The 19,809-nt window shown below is 43.0% G+C and overlaps 2 protein-coding genes across 5 annotated transcripts in view; one reads left to right on the top strand and one right to left on the bottom strand.

Moving 5' to 3' along the window:
* EIF2AK1 (eukaryotic translation initiation factor 2 alpha kinase 1) overlaps positions 1-19,809 on the top strand; it is a 30,364-nt gene that overhangs the window by 6,126 nt on the left and 4,429 nt on the right. For 3 of the 4 annotated variants that reach the window (XM_059896245.1, XM_059896249.1, XM_059896248.1), the window contains exons 2-12: positions 632-790; positions 3,749-3,882; positions 5,066-5,103; positions 5,860-5,959; positions 6,549-6,629; positions 7,291-7,390; positions 7,925-7,985; positions 8,315-8,642; positions 9,798-9,909; positions 13,966-14,066; positions 19,537-19,648. In XM_059896245.1, the coding sequence (XP_059752228.1) occupies positions 632-790; positions 3,749-3,882; positions 5,066-5,103; positions 5,860-5,959; positions 6,549-6,629; positions 7,291-7,390; positions 7,925-7,985; positions 8,315-8,642; positions 9,798-9,909; positions 13,966-14,066; positions 19,537-19,648 (1,326 nt within the window). The remainder of the gene's footprint in view (positions 1-631; positions 791-3,748; positions 3,883-5,065; positions 5,104-5,859; positions 5,960-6,548; positions 6,630-7,290; positions 7,391-7,924; positions 7,986-8,314; positions 8,643-9,797; positions 9,910-13,965; positions 14,067-19,536; positions 19,649-19,809) is intronic. The other variant, XM_059896246.1, reaches the window with a different exon arrangement.
* On the bottom strand, positions 14,800-18,566 carry ANKRD61 (ankyrin repeat domain 61). The gene is made up of 3 exons (XM_059896283.1): positions 18,341-18,566; positions 17,309-17,406; positions 14,800-15,848 (listed from the first exon to the last, which is right to left on the bottom strand). The coding sequence occupies exons 1-3, from the start codon at positions 18,554-18,556 to the stop codon at positions 14,906-14,908; spliced, it is 1,257 nt and encodes a 418-aa protein (XP_059752266.1). The 5' UTR covers positions 18,557-18,566; the 3' UTR covers positions 14,800-14,905.

Here is a 19,809-nt window from a genome sequence, read left to right as displayed (position 1 = left end):
CGTGAGAACTTAACGACTGTCAGCTTTAAGTGCCAACTCAGCTGTCCGCTTGGTCTTGTTCAGTGGAAAGAGGATGGGCTTGGGAGTCAGTCTGATCTGCCTGCTAACTTGTTCCTTAACCTCTCAATGAGATCAGTGTCTGCATCTGTAAAATGGGAATGGTAACATAGGGCGTTTCGGGAGGATTCGATGAGATTGTGCATATAAAACACCTGGTCCATAGTGTGTAGCTCAGAGTAAAGATTGTGTTCTTCCTCCCTTTCCCTTTCTTTGCTGCCAAACTTCTTTCTCTCTGCTACTCGAAGGAAGGAAGCCGTCCTGTTCCTGCTTGCTTGCTTGTTTGTGTGCTGGAATATTTATTTGTTTCTACCTTTGTACACATCATCCCTAACCAGAGCTTCCTCCCTTCCCGAACTGGCATCTCTCTGCGAGTCCTTCCAGACTTCCAGAATTCAACTCAAAACTCAATTCCAGAATGTCTGTCTTGATTAACCCCACTCACCTTAACTACTGTTTTGCTTTTTATTTCTTTAAATTTAAATAGTGTGTTTTCCTAATTAGAATATGCTGTTTTGTCATTATGAGATATGTTTACCATTTCTTAACATTTTTTTCCTTTTTTAATTTGCAGAATCTGATGTTCCCGCAGAACTCCAGGTGCTGAAAGGACCCCTACAGCAGCCGACCTTCCCTTTTGCAGTTGCAAACCAGCTGTTGCTGGTTTCTCTGCTGGAACACTTGAGCCATGTGCACGAACCAAACCCGCTTCGTTCAAGACAGGTGTTTAAATGTTAGTAAGAATAAATTAACCTTGCTAAATAAAACTTGTAAAATTACTCTGTTGTTTAACGCTGTCAGTCTGAGAAGCAGCTGGTATATAAAAATTTGAAATAAGCCTTAGTAGTACATTTGTAAATTTATTTTATGTTTTCCTTGGGGTAATTCCTTATGAATATCATCCCTGGGGACCCTGCAAAAAGATTAATCACCACAAAATTGTGTGTATTTAAATAAATAAAAGGTAGTTCTTTTTGATATATAAGTGATAATTCATACAATTTTCGAAGATCTCTTACGGTTTAGTTGGTGACCAGGTACATGAAAATCCCAGGTATTGATTCGGAACTCGTTTTTGCCCAGAGCCCTGGAACGGTTGTGTTTTGTGTCGTTGAAGGAAACTGTTTGCCTCTACACATTGAATACTTCCGACACCAAATGTGTGGGGCTTTCCTCCCACACGGACCAGTTCTCCTGACACCAGCTGGGTGTCTTACAATTCACTTCCAACACTATCTCCCTGGAGTTGGTGTCAGATCTGGCAGGTTAAGGGCTCAGTCCTACAAAACTGTCCTTATTTCAGATGCCAGTCGAAAGTAGGAGGTCCCTAGGTTCTCAGGTTACCCACACTTTTGTCTGACTTGGCTCCAAATTGGGGGTTCCCAGTGCCCCTCCTCAGATTTGATAATTTGCTATAACAGCTCGCAGTACTCAGGCAGACACTTTTTAAAAAAATAAATTTATTTATTTATTTATTTATTTTGGCTGAGTTGGGTCTTCGTTGCTGCGCGTGGGCTTTCTCTAGTTGTGGAGAGCCGGGGCTACTCTTCATTGCGGTATGCGGGCTTCTCATTGTGGTGGCTTCTCTTGTTGTGGAGCACAGGCTCTAAGCGCATGGGCTTCAGTAGTTGTGGCTCACGGGCTCAGTAGTTGTGGCTCACGGGCTCTAGAGCGCAGGCTCAGTAGCTGTGGTGCATGGGCTTAGTTGCTCCGCGGCATGTGGGACCTTCCTGGACCAGGGCTCGAACCCGTGTCCCCTGCATTGGCAGGCGGATTCTCAACCACTGCGCCACCAGGGAAGCCCGAGACACTTACTTATGCTTACCAGTTTATTATAATAAAGGATATGATAAAGGATACAGAGGCACACAGGGTGAGGTCCTGAGGGTCCAGAGTGCTCTACCTTCTGTCCCCACAGAGTTTGGGTTCCCCACCCTCCTGGCAGGTGGATGTGTTCACCCACCCTGTACTTTAGGGATTTTTTATTGAGGCTTCATCACATTGGTGTGCTTGATTATTAACTCAGTCTCCAGCCCTTCTCCCCTCCCTGGAAGACGGGGGTGTGAAGTGGAAAGCTCTAAGCTTCTAATCAAGGCTTGGTCTTTCTGGGGACCAGCCCCCATCCTGAAGTGACCTAGGGGCTCCAGCCACCAGTCATCTCATTAGCATACGAACAGACTCATCACTGGAGACTCCAAGGCTCTGAGAAGCTCTTGTGTCAGGAACTGAGGTCGGAGACCAAATATTAAGACAAAAGATCGTCCTAATACCCCTATCACTCAGAAGATTATAAGAGTTTTATAACTGTGGAGCTGTGTGTCAGGAGCCCGAGACAAAGATCAAAATAATCAGCAGCAGCCGACCCAGTGTTGAAAATGTTTATTCCTGCCATAGGTTACTTGTCTGATGAGCAAGCACAGAAATGAGTAGAATTACAGATTATGGCATTTCTGGTTCAGCTTCAGAGGTGGAACTCTTGAGTAGCCCACACCACAGATTCTAAGTGTCTTTTCTACCAAGAGTCTTCCCAAGTCTTGTTTGGTGTTAGAAAGCCTTAAACTTACAGATACTTCTATGTGATCTTAGAAGAACATAATGTTTTTAGTTAAAGGTAATTATCATTTTGATAAGCTTCATGGGACATAAGAAATGGTAAAAAATTTATTTGTCCAGTATACACTTATTTCCTTGAATATGTGTTGGGGGGGTTGGGTCGCACAAAAGGGGGTGTTCTGTAGGTTCCAAACCCAGGGATTATTTTCTGGTATAGAGACGCAGATTATAATGCTTTTAATATAGTACTCTTGGTCCTGATTAAAGCAAAGCTGTGAATCTTGCTGGTTTTAAGATGTTTTAAAATTCCTTATATACAGCCTTTTTAAAGCCCGAAATTTAAGACAAAGTTGGTTATTTTTTAAAGAGAAATGAGACAGTGTTAATATCATTATTACCTTTTACTTACTATTTCCCTCTTCTGACTATGAATTTCGGTTTCCTTTCTTCCTTCGTGTCATGGTGTTCAAAATAAAGGATATTTAAGTAAATGTTTTTGATGTGGTTTAGTTAGTTGACAATTTAAATGGAGAGTTTTTCACATAGAATTTTCTCTGTAGTACCTGTATTCCTTGAATGAGTAAAAACCAAGCACTTCTGTAGAAACTTCTTTTTCTGAGCAGCCTGGCCTTGTGACTTGAGACTTGACTTCCCCCCTGGTATCTGGTCTGTACACGCATCTCAGATGTGCTCTTTGTATGTTGGTTAAGGATATTCCATAATTGAAAACAACAATTCATATTCACTTTTGTTGTCAGTTCTAATCATTTGTTTCCATTCCTGCCTTTTAAATTTTTATTTATTTATATATTCTACCCCTCCCCCTCCTTTTTTTTTTTTCCTTTCTTGCCTTTTTTAAAAACAGAGCTTAGTACTTTACTGACTGACCAAGCACAGTAAACAAATGACTGTAGAATGTAGAGTGTCAGATAAGAAATAACAGATGAGCCCCCGATCAACGAGTGTAACCAATCATTCCATCTCTTCAGAGAATCAGTCCCCAAGCTGTAATGTGTGCGTCAACATAACTTTTTTCTTATAGAGGCTATTATTATGACTCTTTATTTTCTGTGTGTTCTTGAAAATTGCCATCTCATCGATGGCCTTTCTAATAATTGTTTTCCATATTTTTTTATAGTACTTTGTCAGACCTTTATCAAAATGGGGCTGCTGTCATCCTTCACGTGTAGTGATGAGTTTAGCTCCTTGAGGCTACATCACAACAGAGCTATTACGCACTTAATGAGGTCAGCTAAGGAGAGAGTTCGTCAGGTAAGCACTAAGAAATGTACTTGGAGTGTGATAAAGACATTCTCATTTCAAGAGAACTGTATTTTAAAGCATTCTGAAATCCTGATTATAACATAGGTTTAATGTTAACTTCCATTTGTTTATTCAACAGATGTTTATCGAATGGCTGCTATGTGTTAGGCTCTCTTGTAGGAGCTGGGGTTCAGGCAGTGAGCAAAATAAAAGTCCCTGCCCTGGGGCGGGGGTGGTGGTGGGATGAATTGGGAGATTGGGATTGACATATATACACTAATATGTATAAAATAGATGACTAATAAGAACCTGCTGTATTAAAAAAAAAAAAGTCCCTGCCCTCAGGGAGCTTACGTTCTGACAAGCGGGCAGTAAACAATAGAAAAAGAAAAATACATGGGGTGTTAGGTGGTGGTAGGTGTTAAGGAGAAACATAAAGCAGTGAAGGGCATTAGAAAATGTTGGGAGGGGCCGTGTAGCGTGGCAGGTAGGACCTCGCTGAGACAGGAGCAAGGAGCTGAGGTGGAGGAATGCATCACGCGGAGAGGAAGCATTCCAGGCAGAGGAGCAGCTGTGTGCTGGCATGTTTGTGAGGCTGACAGGCAGCCAGTGGTGGAGGTTGGAGTAAGCAAGGGGGCATATGGGAGAGGCGGGGCCGAGGGGCGGATGGAGATGGACCGTTTTAATGTCCTTGGTTTTCACTCAGTAACATGAGAAGTGCTGCAGGGTTCTGAGCACGGGAGTGACATAGCCTGACTTTAACGGGTTCTCCCCAGCTGCTGTGTTGAGAATACATAGAGGAGGGGACTGAGGGCAGAAGCAGGGAGACACGTGCAGTCATACAGGCACAAGGTGCTGGCGGCTTGGAACGGTGACACGGGAGCAGTGGTCAGTTTCTGCTTTTATGTGAAAGGGAAGCTGGCGTTGTTTGCCGGTGGCAACTCCTTGGTAAATCTCAGCTTTGTCCTTGGATGGCAAGAATATAGCTTTTTCACGGGTGATCTTTTAGTTAAGAGAAAAATGTCTTCAATTGCAAACTCTTAAGTAATATTGAAAAAGCCATTGGGTGGGTGTGGTTTTTTTTTTTTAATATTAGTTTGAGCATTTATACTGATCTAACATTGAATTTTAATAGATTCCTTATTCCATGAAATTTTCAAAATGCTTTTTAAAAATAACTTTTTGATTTTAGGGTCCTTGTGAGGATAATTCTCATATCCAGAAGATCAGGTATGTGTTGAATACTTTCTTGACTATGCAAGGAGTAAACTGGTCCAAAAGAAATCAGGATTAAGAATTAATCCTGGGGTTTAGTAGTGGGGTTAAATTAGTAGTGGGGTTAAAAATAACATAGTTAGGGTAGTTTATGAAAACTAAAAACATTGTAAGATTAAAAACTTTTTAAGATTTGCTAAAAACTTTGTAAGATTTCTCATTCTCTCTTTGACCACCCTTCCCCCACAATTCCACATGGATTCCATAAACCCCACTCTTAATTCAGAGCACTGACATCCAGTCTCTGTCAGGGGAACACCACTGAATTTCGGCTGTATGTAGGAAATGCTCGTTTAAAATCTGTAACTGGTCTGAATCATTCAGAAATTTAAGTAAACTTATCACTGAGCTTAGCTACTTAACTCCTGCCTGTTAGTCATCCTTAGGATTCCTCTTAAAACAATAATAAATCATAATATTAACTTAATAATTATTAAAACAATAATTTCTAATTGGAATACTAATTACTGATAAAATACTTAAAATTAATGATCCCCTTGCTATCTCTATTACGCTATTGATTTGCTAATTATCAAATGTTTTCTTCATAGAGAATGAAAACTTTCATTTTAGCTCATCCTTTCCAAATTATCACAGTTTAGTGATAAACGAGGTTTGCCAGGTTAGTAATACAGTGAACATGATCTGTCTTAGAACATTTCGGTTCTCTCATGTTTGGGGATTGATTGATTGATTGTGTTTAACTTTCAGATCAAGGGAAGTAGGCTTTGAAGCACAAACTTCACGTTACTTGAATGAATTTGAAGAGCTTGCCATCTTAGGAAAAGGTGGCTATGGAAGAGTATACAAGGTGGTTTTCCACATATTTGTTTTGACCCCCTACTCTAAACAATGTATTTGCAGAAGTTGTTTTCATTATTATTATTTAAAGTGCTCAAAGGAAAATTCCTAGAAATCATGTATGTTTACTTTTAATTTAGATTTGTCATTTACAGGCACGTGGGCAGGTTTTAATTTTTTCCTAACCACGTTGGTGATTTAGGTGGATTCTGGAAACTCTGAGTTTTTGTTCTTTAGTTAATTTTTATTAAAAAATGTATTAGTTGAAAAAGTTTTGCTGCTGTGTTTTTGCACATAGCCTTTTTGCTAACATTCCCATTCTTCAGACCTAGAGATTCTAGGAGTTGGACTGTCAGTACAGTTGGAAAAACTATTAGTCTAGTTGACTGCGGCTGACTTCCCTGAACACATAGGAAAGAGGATGCGTAAAGCGTGGAGTCCAAACCACAGGACCGCCAGGGAATTCCCCAGGACGTGTGCCTTTAGCTTAATTTTATCTCTTTGGCTAGTTTGGATTATCTAAGGTCAGGTTAAAAGAACTTTCTTTATTCAGTTGGATTTAATGGTACAATATACTTTGTCTTTTCCTCTACTTTTAGGTCAGGAATAAATTAGATGGTCAGTACTATGCAATTAAAAAAATCCTGATTAAGGGTGCAACTAAAACAGATTGCATGAAGGTATGATTTAAAACATTTACTTATTTTGAATAATTGAGTATGTAGGTCCTTTTGAAAGAGTTTGTGCGTGTTTGTGTGTATTTGGGAAATACTTGGTGGTACGGATTGCAGTTTGCTAGGAATGGGTTACCGTAAAATAAACATCAAGATTAAATTTTTATTTGACTTAAATTTTTTATAGGCACTTTAGGTTGACCACATTTCAGGGTCATTGCTGGGGAAATTAATTTTTTAAGTAAACGATTCATATACAATATATAACAAGCTTTTTATGAAAAACACAGGCGCTCAATTCAGGTCCAGGTCTTCTCCCTGACATACTGTGTGGTCCCAGGCAAACGACCTAGTCCTCTAAGCCACTTCTGTCTCCTGCCCTTGAAATAGTGGTGACAAGAATGGTTTTATTTACCTTGGAGGTCTGGACTAACTTGTAGGAATGAAATGAGGGAATGATTATATATGAGCCATGAAAAGTGTAAAGTGCTATATGCATGTAAGTTATTTAGTTGCTATAACAACTGCATTTGTCTCTCACAAAAGTATTCCCATTATTTTAACACAGTCTAGATTCCTCGTACAGAGGGAACAAGTATTATTTAATACCATGAACATTTAACAAATTTGTAAGTAAAAACCAGCTCTAAGTATGTTTCTTCTTCAGGTACTACGGGAAGTTAAGGTGCTGGCTGGTCTTCAGCATCCTAATATTGTCGGCTATCACACTGCCTGGATAGAACATGTTCACGTGGCCCAAAGGCAAGGTGAGCGGTTTCAGATGAAACAGTTGAAGCGTTGGTAAATTTCGGCCCGTGGGTGACACCAGGCCTACGTCTGTTTTTGTGCACCCCACAAGCTGAGAATTTTTTTTTTTTAAAGAGTTAAATCAAAGGAAGAATTATTTTGTAAAGATTATATGAAATTCAAATTTCAGTGTCAGTAAAGTTTATTGGAACACAGGCTTGCTCGCGTGTGTTATCTTTGGCTGCTTTTGCAGTACGAAAGCAGAGTTGAGTAGTGGCAGCAGAGTCCCCTAGGGCCCACAGAACCTGAAATATTTACTGTCAGTTCCTGTACGGAAGGTTCGATGAGCCCTCGCATAGTTGAACAGCTCTGTTTTTGTCTTTTCTAAAATCTGCCAGTCATTTGAATAAGCTTGGTGTATTTGCATTTTGCCAGAAGGTCGTGACATTTTTAACTTGTTGTCTCATTTGGTCTTACTTATGTATTTTAGCTCTGCCTTTGACTATAAATTAGAAAACTGGGCTGCTTGAAGATTTCCTTTTGTTTCTGTTCAGCAGATAGAATTTCTATTCAGTTGCCATCTCTGGAAGTGATCTCTGACCAGGAGGACCCCAGGTACGTGGGCTGCCGTGTCCTTTCACGCCCTGGACGTTACCTCCAGTCACCTGCCTTGGGTCACCTTTGCCTTTTACAACTAGGAGCTCAGGAGTGTTTTAGACTTTCTTTTTGCTTATTTTCATTACAAAAATGTTAAGTTATTTTCTTCCTCCTCTCAGGTATTTCCTGTCAGTGTTTTTAAGTAAATGCTGCTGCTAGACAGATTGGCTGTCTCTTTTGTCAGGAGTTTACCAGTCAGGTTCATACAGGCTTGAAGGAACAGTTGAGGTACTCTGGATCTTTTTTTACGTTGGTTTTTATCGTTACTGTTTTTTTTTGGCCTCCAGAGATCAGTGTGATGTTAAAAGTGATGAAAGTAACAGCTCATTCATTATCTTTGCCGAATTCACCCCAGAAGAAGAAAAATCCTTGGGAGAATCTGGCGTTGAAAATCAGAATAATAGATTGGTGAACTGCAGCGCCAGTGTAGTCACAAGAGATGCTGGTGGATTTGCACCATCCCTTGAGCCCCAAGAAGAAGGTGTGGCTGACGGGTCTTCCAGATCGACTGTTGGGCGTCGGCTGCCAGTTCGGCATAATTCAGACCTGGAAGAGAACTTCGCGTCCACTGAAGAATCTTCTGAAGAAAACTTCAACTTGCTGGGGCAGACGGAGGTAGATGACTCTCCCAGAACCTGCCCATTTGCTGTTTCCCTGTAATAGCGGTGTGGAGGGCTGTGATTGGATACGGCCGGCCCTCCTCCTCAGCTGGCTTCCCCCGGCTCCTCCTCCCTGTCTCTGCTCTCGTGCTCCCTCCTGACACGTGGCCCTTGTATTTGGTCTTCCCTCCTTCTCTTAGTTAACTCCTCCTGGTCCTTTTCTGACCTCCCTGACGGGGGCATTTCACAGGTACACCCTGGAGCAGGAAGCATCACACACGCTCTATTTCTGTGGTTGTTTAGCATCATGCTATCAAAATATATTTATTCAGAAAGATTTTCTGTATTTTGGAACGTGACTTTAGGAGACAAGTCCTAGGCAGATCACCAGGTCAGCTTTCAGTGTCCTAATTGCAGTAATTAGGATTACACTGATGTGCTGGTACTCTCACCCTTACTGAGTGTTAGTATTTAAACTTGAACGTTAACAGGGTCTGCGCATAACCTGTCGTGTTGGGATCACAAAACTGTATATACCATCTGTACACTCCCACGGAGAATTAATTCTGGCTGTCCAGGAATATGAGGTTCTGTACTTTTATGAAACACAAAAAACTTTGAGTAGGTTCCCTGAATATAAAGGAGTTGAGTTTGAGGGACTTTTCATCAGAATCATTTCACTGCTCTGTAATAAATTTGGAAAATTTTCCTGAATGGGCTACAGTGAGCTTAATTTTTGCTTACTTTTTTCTCAGACAAATTATGAGTTATGTGAAGCCAGATAAAGTGTGTGTACACTCTGGGGTATCCATAGAGTAGTAGAATACCATACAGCCAGCCTGATGCTTTATCTTCAGCTTTAAAAACTGTTTATCTCGAGAGCAGACTAAACAGTTTCGGGCCCACGGACTCTGTCACGTTCAAGAGCTTCTTCCATTTAATACCTGCCTAACCCCAGCCGGGCCTGCCTCTGCCCACTTGGGTCATGACGCATTGTGTTAAGTATTGCTTTATTCCTCTGTCTCCTTCACTAGAGTTCAGGCTTCTCGGGCAGGCTTGTGTCTGTAGTCTCTGCCCACAGCACATAGCCTGGTGCTTGGCCTAGGGCAGGCAAGGGAGCATTTGTCCGCTAAATCGTGCAGATGGGAGCCAGCGGTGTGTCGCCCCCTAGGTGCAGTACCACCTGATGCTGCACATCCAGATGCAGCTGTGTGAGCTCTCGCTGTGGGACTGGATCACGGAGAGGAACCAGCAGGGCCGGGAGAGCATGGATGAATCCGCGTGTAAGTACCACGTGGGTGTTCGAGGGCTGGGCTGGGAACTACAGACAGACCTGCCGCCTTCTGCCTCCACGTGCTTTGGATCGGGGGAAAAATCACATTTTTAAAATATAAGTAGGTATTTGGAAGTTAATATTTTCTGCTATAGATACATAGTTTGTTGATATTTAAGAGTACTATGCTGGAATTTAGTATAATGATTTCAGGTAGAAAAGGTCTTTTAAACATTTTTTAAGGGAAAATTTAAATATTTGTTTTATTTTTTTAACCTGAAAATGTGATACTTTGGGACTTCCCTGGCGGTCCAGTGGTTAAGACTCTGCCCTTCCAGTGCAGGGGGCATGGGTTCGATCCCTAGTCGGGGAACTAAGATCCTACATGCCGTGCGGTGTGGCCAAGAAAAAAAGAAAAGACTGAAAATGCGATACTTCTATAAAAAGAAACCTTTAAAGAAACCCTTATAGAAGGGCATGTGGTCAAAAGTTTGTCTCCTTCAAGATCCATATCCCCCCCGCTCCCCTGCAGTTATACAATAGCCTCTAGAAGTACTCTGTTAGGTTAATATTTGTAGAATATTATAACACTGGTTCTCAACTTAACTGCATGTTGAAATCACCTGGGGAACTTTTACAAAGATGTTGTCAATAAAAAAAGAATAACTTTACAGTGGAAGAAACGTGACAAACACCCCCTCAGCAAGTAATCAAGGTCAGCATCAACAGCGATAACTCATGTTGATAGTATGTGCCCTTGATAAGAGGCTATGAGAAGGGCACGGTATCTCTGTGATTTTCCTCCCCAAAACCCATAACCCCAGTCTAATCGTGAGACAAACAGACAAATCCCAACAGAGGGACATTCTACAAAACACCTGACCAGTACTTCTGAAAACTGTCAAGGTCATCATAAACAGGAAAAGTCTGAGAAACTGTCACAGACCAGAGGACCCTCAAGAGGCGTGACAACTCAATGTAATGTGGTATCCTGGATGGAATCCTGGAACAGAAAAAGGACATTAGATAAACACTAGGGACGTCTGAATAGCCTGTGGACTTGTATCAGGATCGGTGCATTGTGACATGTACCAGACTGATGTAAGGTGTTGGTGACAGGGAAACTGGGTGTGGGGTAAGTGGGAACTGTCTTCTCAGGTTTTCTGTAAATCTAAGACTATTTTTAAAAATGAAATCTTTTTAGAAAAAGGGTGTTTTCTGGGACCACACCAGTAATTTTTATATAATTGGTCTTGGATAGGGCTTGGCCTTTGTTATTTTTTTGTGAAAGTTCTCTTGTTGATTCTAATGTGTGGCCACAGTTGAAATTCACTGCGGTAGATGATCAAAATAGGGGATGCAAGTGACCTGATTTTAAGTAAAGGCTCAACTAAATATCGATCATTAATCATTTGCTGTTCACTCCTAGTGACACTATAACCCTTTATTTGGCCTAAAACACAGGTCAGTTGGCCTACTCAGAATCTTAGACTAGCTTCCCATGGAGACGGAGACATAACGTCTCTCTCCAGCAGCTCCTCAGTGCCCCTCGGTTTACCATGAAATTAGAACATGCCAGACTTTGTTCAGTTCAGTCCAGTCATGGTTAAGTGGTGCGTGGGGTATTTTTAGGGCCCAGTAAAACTGGATCCTTGGCCTGCTGCATGCGCATTATAGTGCTATGTGCCCATCTTTGTGGAAAGAGAAGGGTTCATTCCAGCCCCGTGTGCAGTTGATCTTGAAGCTTACGTTTGGAAAATGAGTCTTTAATGAAGTGTGGGGTGAGAACTCTAATCTATACCATCCAGTACGATAAACCCGTCAAAACAGTGAAGGCAAGAGATGGATCATACTGCTAGCAGGATGTATATTTTTCTTTTAAAGAATGTTTTAAAATAAAAAGTTTTATCTTTGTAGCATTCCAGCCCTGTGTGTCCAGCTTTACATCAATCACATTTTTTAGGTGAATCATTCCCCACACTCCCATGAGGGGCACACCTGGGTTTGAGTCATGGCTCTGGTACTCACCAGCTAGGAGGTTTGGGGTAAGTCAGTTAACAGTTCTCAGTCTCTATCCTCACCTGTAAAATGTGGATCATCCCCATTTTATGGGGTCGTTGTGAGGATTAAAGCAGTGCCTGCAAAGGATGTAGCACTGAGTGGAAACTGCGATCACTGGAGCAGGTCTGTGTATGATTACTGAATCCTCCAGCAGTTGCCTACCGTTTGGATGTGTTAGGTGAGTTAAAAGGAAAACCGAATTAAAGACAGACCAAAGCAAGGTAGTTATTCTGAATAGTTGGGAAAGTCAGAAAGGCCTTCTTGCATTTCTTCCCAGACAGGTTGGTCACTTCAGGGGCGGGGGGGTCATACTAGAGGTACTTGTAGTGGAACCATTGTTTTTATTTTATTTTTTAAATATTTGTTTACTTTTTGGCTGTGCCACGAGGCTTGCAGGATCTTAAGTTCCCCGACCAGGGACTTAACGCGGGCCCCGGCAGTGAAAGCGCAGAGTCCTAACTACTGGACCACCAGGGAATTCCCTGGAACCATTGTTTTTACACACACACACACACACACACACGCACACAGAGAGTTTTCTGTCTTAAGTACTTGAGGTCCCTAAATTATATGCTAGACAGTGTAAAAGGAGGGTGTGGAATAGGTTTGAACTCTATAACAAAGTCGGCTCATTCAGGGAGAAGGGACCACGTGGTGCTCTCGTGCTCAAAGGTAAACAATAGGCTTATGATTTTATTTTATTTATTTATTTATTTATTTAATATATTTATTTATTTTTGGCTGCATTGGGTCTTCGTTGCTGCATGGGGGCTTTCACTAGTTGCGGCCAGCTGGGGGCTACTCTTCGTTGCGGTGCACGGGCTTCCGTTGCAGTGGCTTCTCTTGTTTCGGAGCACGGGCTCTAGGTGCTCAGACTTCGGTAGTTGTGGTTCGTGGGCTCTAGAGCGCAGGCTCAGTAGTTGTGGCGCACGGGCTTAGTTGCTCTGCGGCATGTGGGGTCTTCCCGGACCGGCGCTCGAACCCTTGTGCCTTGCATTGGGAGGTGGATTCTTAACCACTGTGCCACCAGGGAAGTCCCTGATTTAGTCTTACCAAACCTCTCTACCCTCTAAATTCCCATATTATGTTATGATATTAATAGATTAATTAATTCATTTACCTTTTCGCCCCTATACTTCATTTGTCCATCATTTTTGGAAAATGCGGCATTCCAAATCTTCCAGGCAATAGAAGCTCACCCCTTGGGCTAACATAATTTATCTTTTTTCTTATTCTGTTATTCGTAATAATGTGTTTAATCCACAGCGGGCCAGGACACCAGATTTATTAGCATTAAACCCCAGATGTCAGGGGTTGAAGGGGACTGAAACGTAGTTTAATCTAGCCACCCGATGCCTGAGAATTGTTTACAAAGCAGTTAATACAGGGGCTCTGAGTGACATGAGAGGTCCTCTCTTCCTGGTGACAGGAAGTCCATCGACTCTTGGGAGCTAATTTGCAGTGGCTTCTTGGTTTGCTGATTTCTAGGTTTGAAACCATTGTGGAGTATTGACTGTGTTGACAATCTGAATGTTGTGTGGTGTCAGGTGTTAATGTACTTATAACTACTTTCATTACATTTTTTTTTTATAAAGTTATTTATTTTTGGTTGCGTTGGGTCTTCATTCCTGTGCACGGGTTTTTCTCTGGTTGTGGCGAGTGGGGGCTACTCTTCATTGCGGTGCGCGGGCTTCTCATTGCGGTGGCTTATCTAGTTGTGGAGCAGGGACTCTAGGCGCACGGGCTTCAATAGTTGTGGCACGTGGGCTCAGTAGTTGTGGCTCGCGGGCTCTAGAGCGTAGGCTCAGTAGTTGTGGTGCATGGGCTTAGTTGCTCCGCGGCATGTGGGATCTTCCTGGACCAGGGCTCGAACCCATGTCCCCTGCATTGGCAGGCAGATTCTGAACTATTGCGCCACCAGGGAAGTCCCCTCATTACATTTTGATGTTATGTAACAAGTGAAAAACTATTAGAGAAATAAAACTTTTTTTTTTTTAACTTAAAGGTCCTTATGTTATGGCCAGTGTTGCAACAAAAATTTTTCAAGAATTGGTGGAAGGTGTATTTCACATACATAACATGGGAATTGTACACAGAGATCTAAAGGTAAGTGGGGAAGATTAAATCATTGACAGCTGCTTACAGGGATGACTTGGGTATTGGTTTACTGAATTAAATGAGATCATGTACCCTAGTTTATTTACCTCGGAGGTTATCATTACCTTTATATTGTATAAATCATTGTTCCATAGGTCTAGAATGTGAAAACTTTAGATTGAATTTAAAAGGAGTAATCTTTGGGCATTCGAAAATTCTAGCTGTCTTCAGGTAGTAAGTGTGCTTTGAGTACTAATATAACTGATGATGCTAAATGTATTTCATGCTGACAAAAATACTCATTTCTGCCTTAGAGGTAAAATGTTTCTGTAATTATCCCTCTTAAAAGAAATTTAACGTGGGAAATTTTTTTCTGCTGTTTTAAATATCTGTAATGACTATTCCAATTTTTATAAAAGAATATCAAGAAAGAGAGAAAATAGGGAATTCCCTGGCGGTCCAGTGGTTAGGACTCCATGCTTTCACTGCTGGGGGTGCGGGTTCAGTCGCTGGTTGGGGAACTAAGATCCCGCAAGCCGTGCGGCATGGCCAGAAAATAAAAAAAGAGAGAGCGAGAGAGAGAAAATATATTTACTACTTTGGCTGAGAGTTTTAATTTACTTACTTTTGGGGCAAAAATTTAATCATGGAAAATGCATTTAAAAGACTGTTTAGGAAGAAAAAGTTAATGTGCAAATCATTTTATTTTTTGAAAAAGGTTTAAGAACCAGTAGTTTGTACATTTGGGATGTATAAGGTGATGGGTTAAGTATTTTCTGGGTACACGTCTAGCCAGAAAATGCGACGTGAGTTACTGAAGTTCTGTGGCTCTGTGCAACTTTGAGATCTTATTTCAGGAGGTGAGCTAAATCATAATAACCATATACAGAATTCCAGATCTTCCCTGGGAGAAGTCGCTTCAAGTGCTGTTTGTATGTCTCCCCATAAATATTTCTGACGTTTCTTTTACAGTTGTCCTCTAGGGATAAGGGTTTTTGAGATAACTTTATTGGGGTTTCCCTTAGGAGGTGGAATTCTGGGAGCATGATTCCTGCAGGTAGAATTCCTTGGTTATTGGTCAGTCTCAAAGGATAAGAGTGGTAAAGCAGCCTGGTGAGAAGTGCCGTGTCTCTTATATTGGAACCGCGCAGAAGGTACATATATATCGGAGATTCCCCATTTCTTGTTAATATGTTAACATTGGCTTCAAATTCGAGCAAGAGATTGATTATTGCCTCTCTGCCTCCAAAACACACCTCGTGGATCGCGGCTTGACCTTCATGGTCCTGGGTATTTACCTGGGCTCCGTGAACAAGCAGCAGGCGGGTGCAGCTCAGGCCCGCGGCCAGCAGCTGGCCGGCCTTGCTTGACGCGGTGCACACCGCCAGCTTCAGGGCCGTGTTGCCCGTGGAGGAGACGGCGCAGTTGACGTTCGCCCCGTGGGCAGTGAGCGTTTCCATCGTCTCCTTATTCAGTACATCTGCAGCCACGTGCAGGGGTGTCATGCTGGACTCGTTCATGGCGTTGACCTGGGCACCGTTCTGGGCCAGGATGGAGAGAACCGGGGAGGTGCCGTACGTGATGGCCAGATGGAGGGGGGAGCGCCAGTTGTCGGCCACTCGCGCATTCACCTGGGCCCCGTGCTCGCACAAAATGCACAGACACAGGACTGCGTCGTTCTGGATGTCCGTCAGCATCCTTTGGATTCTGTTGCCTGGCTTCGTCCACGTGGTAGAGGCGATGGGCCAGTGCAGGAGCATCAGGCGGAGCGTGGTGAGGCCTCTCGTGTCCCTGGAATAGGTACTGATGGCAGATTACACTCAATTCACAGCGGGAATGGCTCGACGCGGAGAGCTACTACTTAAGAAGGCAACATTTATTTAAGATAATCCTCCGTAATTACTCTAAAGAAGTGTTTGAGAATCTGCATTGCTGTTTAATTTCTTGGGGTATCCCAGCGTCTTGGGGGGACAGAGTGGTATGCATCCCAGCACGGAGGGGCCCAGCTTCCTGTCGCAGCTCGTGTCAGCTGTGTTACTCCTGCTGGGACGGCGGCCTCTTCCAGGCTGCATCTCAGTTAGCTCTGTGTCCACAGCCCCTCAGGGCTGTGCTGAGATAGCAGCCAGTCAGTAGAATTGTGCGGACTCAAGTGTGATCCGGGATTCCCACAGAAGTGAGCCGTGAAGGGCCAGAACGCCCGCTAACTCAGTCCCTGGCGGCCCCGCACCTGCTCCTCTACCTGACCTTTTCACTCACGTGTGTGGATGGCAGGGGCTGCAGCTGGAGTTTATCGTCAGTCCCTGCCCAGCACAGGCGGAGTGAGAGTTTGACAACTCGGCCCTCATCTCCTTTCCTGAAATCTCTCAGGATTGCCTCCAAAATTCCTTGATTGTGGCAGAGAAAAGGGAAGGTCTCTTATGAGCATCTGACCGCTCCACTGGGATTAGAAGATGACTTTCAGATCACCTGTTGATTTAGTGTAAGCCCTGCACCAGGGGTGTGGGGAAACAGCAGAGTCCCCACGCTGCAGAGCTTACAGTCAGGTGTGGAAGCATTAATCCGAAAGAGCTAAGTAAACAGGCCAGTGGGCAAAGTTCTCGAGAGGTCTGCAGGCCGCATTCAAGGGGAGAAAGGGTGGGAAGGGTGTACTGAGGAATCCTCTGGGTCGTGGGGGGGAAGGTGATGGTCCAGTCCTGGGAGGACCTGCAGAGCTGGGGTGGGGCTCGGGGGCAGGGTGAGAGCACGACGGGGTGGGGGCGCCCTTCCGGAGCGTGGTAAGGATTTGGGGCTCGACTCTCTTTTATACCGTGTACTTCTCCCATTCATTCAGATGGTATTTATTGGGCACTTAGGAAGTGTCAGCATTGGTTTAGGTGGTGAAGATATATTGGGAAGCAAGATAAACTTCTTTCCAAGAAAATCCCTTGCCTATTTCCATTTTCTTATTTTTCATATCTAACTTAGGTTGTTAAACTCCCTGAGGGCTGTGACCAGGACTTAATTTGCCACAACACCATTGCTGAGCGCTTAATACTCACGATGCTTTAAGTGAGCTGACTGATTTGTGTTCCTGTATTATTTCCGGTTTTTCAGAGGATCTCATCTAGTCAGTAAGGAAATTGGTTTATTCCAAACGTGGTAACCTGTAGTCCATCGCCCATGGAGAATGGATGAGTCCAGACATGACCGGGAAGGGAACACAGATCGTGTGTGTCCTCATTTAGAAACAGTCGCCTGTTGAGTTAACTTACCTTACTTCTGGGTCTGCACCGTGTTCTAACAAACAAAGCAAACTCTGTGCCTCGCGGTATTCCGCGGCCAGGTAGATGGGGATGATGGACTGCGTCTGCTTTGGGGGGAAAAAATACATTACAAGTAGCCCAATATAGTTAGAATAATTGTGTTAGCTTGCTATTTCAAAGGAAATAATTGTATTTAGCATCTCTTTGGTTCAGTATTTCTCTGTTATGTGCATTGAAATTCTCCTTTTGCCTGTTTTAAATTACCCCAAACCAGTCAATTTTATATTGATATTATAAAAATCTGTATTTTACATAAATGCAGATTTACCAAGGCAGCAGATATAATTTACTTAAAGCTTCGAAAGTTGATTCTTGTGAAGAGCTCATTGTGTAAAATTAATGGTCATTGCTATCAAGTCCCTTAGGCCTTAAATTAACCCAGAGAGTCATTGACAAGTAGGTTTTGTTTTTTCAGGCTTCGCCAAAGTCATAGTATCAGTAGTATAACCTGCACTTTTAGGGTTTCAAAGTTAATGCTGCTTGTATTCTGTCTATGATTAGCAGAGCTGTTTATGCAAGTTCTTTATACACACACACACACACACACACACACACACACAGGCCTTTACAGCACGACTGCAAGATAAGGGCAGAGGGTGACTTTCTGAAAAAAATTTAAGTTATAAGGGTAATAATTACTGTATAAAAATTCAGAAAATGAAAAAGTATATGTAAAAAAGGGAGAAATAATTCCAGCACACAGACATAATCAGCATTGGCACGTTTGAGAGGATGAGATCAATGTTCCTCCAGCCACGCGAGCCCCAGTCTCTGCTCAGTCAGTGCCCCTGTGATCCCTGGCAGGAGTCGTCGCAGACTCAGCAGAACACGGCTTTGCGTGTGCAGGTGCTCGGCGTGGACCATCCAGCCTCGGGCACGGTGAGGGCAGCCAGGTGTAGTGAGTCCTCAGGAATCAGGTGGCGTTCCTTCTGAAGCATCACGTCTTTTTTCTAAAAGTGACCGAGACAAGGAAGAGGGTACCTGGCTCAGCAGTAATCTGTAGCCGGTGGAGCTGGCCAGAACGGTCATGGGCTCGTTGACGGGGCGGCTTCTGAGCAGAGCCCCGAGTGCGGTGCAGTCCTCCCTCAGGATGGCCTCGTAGAGCCTGGTGTGGAATGACACCGCCGCCCCCTCTTGCAGGGCCTGGGCCCCGTCAGCCACCAGCCCCCTGCTGCCTCTCTTGGTTATGTTTCCCATGAGTACAACTTCGAGAGGGGACTTAGGAATTCAGGGCAAACGCGTTACAGAATTGGTCAGTCTCAGTCTCTTTATGATTCTTTCCATTCAGTTCTAGAACTGTTGAGAATGGTATCCGTGAAGATGATGCATTTTTATATCAGAACCAAACTTTTTCACGTGTTGTTCCTGTATCTATAGTGCCAGATACAGGAGCACAGTTTCCAGGACTTTCTACTTAGTCACAAAAGCGTATCCAGATTATCATCTTGTACCTAAGATTGTTTCTGTTTTCTCTTCCCATTCACCTACTGTTAAAAAAAACCTGACAACGCTAAAATAAGGGAATTTATACAAACAAAACATTTACATTAAGAAGACCTAACTTTTAAGCTAAACACTTTCTAGTTTTTAATGGAATTCCGCCCCACCTCCAACAGAGGTGCGTTTTCCACTGGTCTCGGGGTAGTTCCATCGGGAAATGTGTTGGGTCTGTGATGATTGCTTCAGTAGAGTGAAATGTGTACCTTTAGAGTGTGACCTGGCCGTCCCCAACCCTGGCTAACATGTTAGATCATCTGGGAGCTTTAAAAAAATCAGTGTTTTCATTAAAAATAATAATAATCAAAGTCTTTGACTTGTTGAGAGGATAGTAGTTGTTAAAACCTTCTCGGTGACTCTGAGGTTCCGTCAGGGCTGAAATGCACTTGTGCACAAGCACGCTCTACATTAGTGGAATAAGCTGGGGACTGTAAGTAACGTTGATGCCTGTGTCCACCTCCAGGCAATCTGATTTAATCCGTCTGGGGAGTGGCTTGGCGGCTGAGATTTGTTTAAAGTTCCTCCGGTTATGCTAATGTGCGACTGAGTTTGAGAACCACTGCTCTCATTTTTAATTCTTGAGGGGCTATTGGCTCCTGAGTTGAAAACTCTTAACATCCACACGTTTTCACTGTTCATTCTAGAACACCGTGGAGTTGACCTGTTCTGTTTGTTTACAGCCCAGAAATATTTTTCTTCACGGCCCCGATCAGCAAGTAAAAATAGGAGACTTTGGCCTGGCCTGTGCAGACATCATACAGAACACAGACTGGGCCAATGGAAATGGAAAGAGTAAGTTTCTTTTGGTGGTTGTTTTTGTTTGTTTTTGCATTAAAAAAAGAGAGAGAGAGACATGGTTGAACGCTGTCAGTATTTAAAGAGAATCATAAAGACTTAACAGCAAAGGTGAGATTTAAAAAAAAAAGCAACTGTCATTTCCTTGGGAGCTGCAG

The sequence above is a fragment of the Balaenoptera ricei genome, chromosome 15, assembly GCF_028023285.1.
Source record: "Balaenoptera ricei isolate mBalRic1 chromosome 15, mBalRic1.hap2, whole genome shotgun sequence".
Taxonomy (NCBI): Eukaryota; Metazoa; Chordata; class Mammalia; order Artiodactyla; family Balaenopteridae; genus Balaenoptera; species Balaenoptera ricei.
Note: the sequence above shows the minus strand (reverse complement) of the source record. Positions and strands in the feature narration are given on the sequence as shown.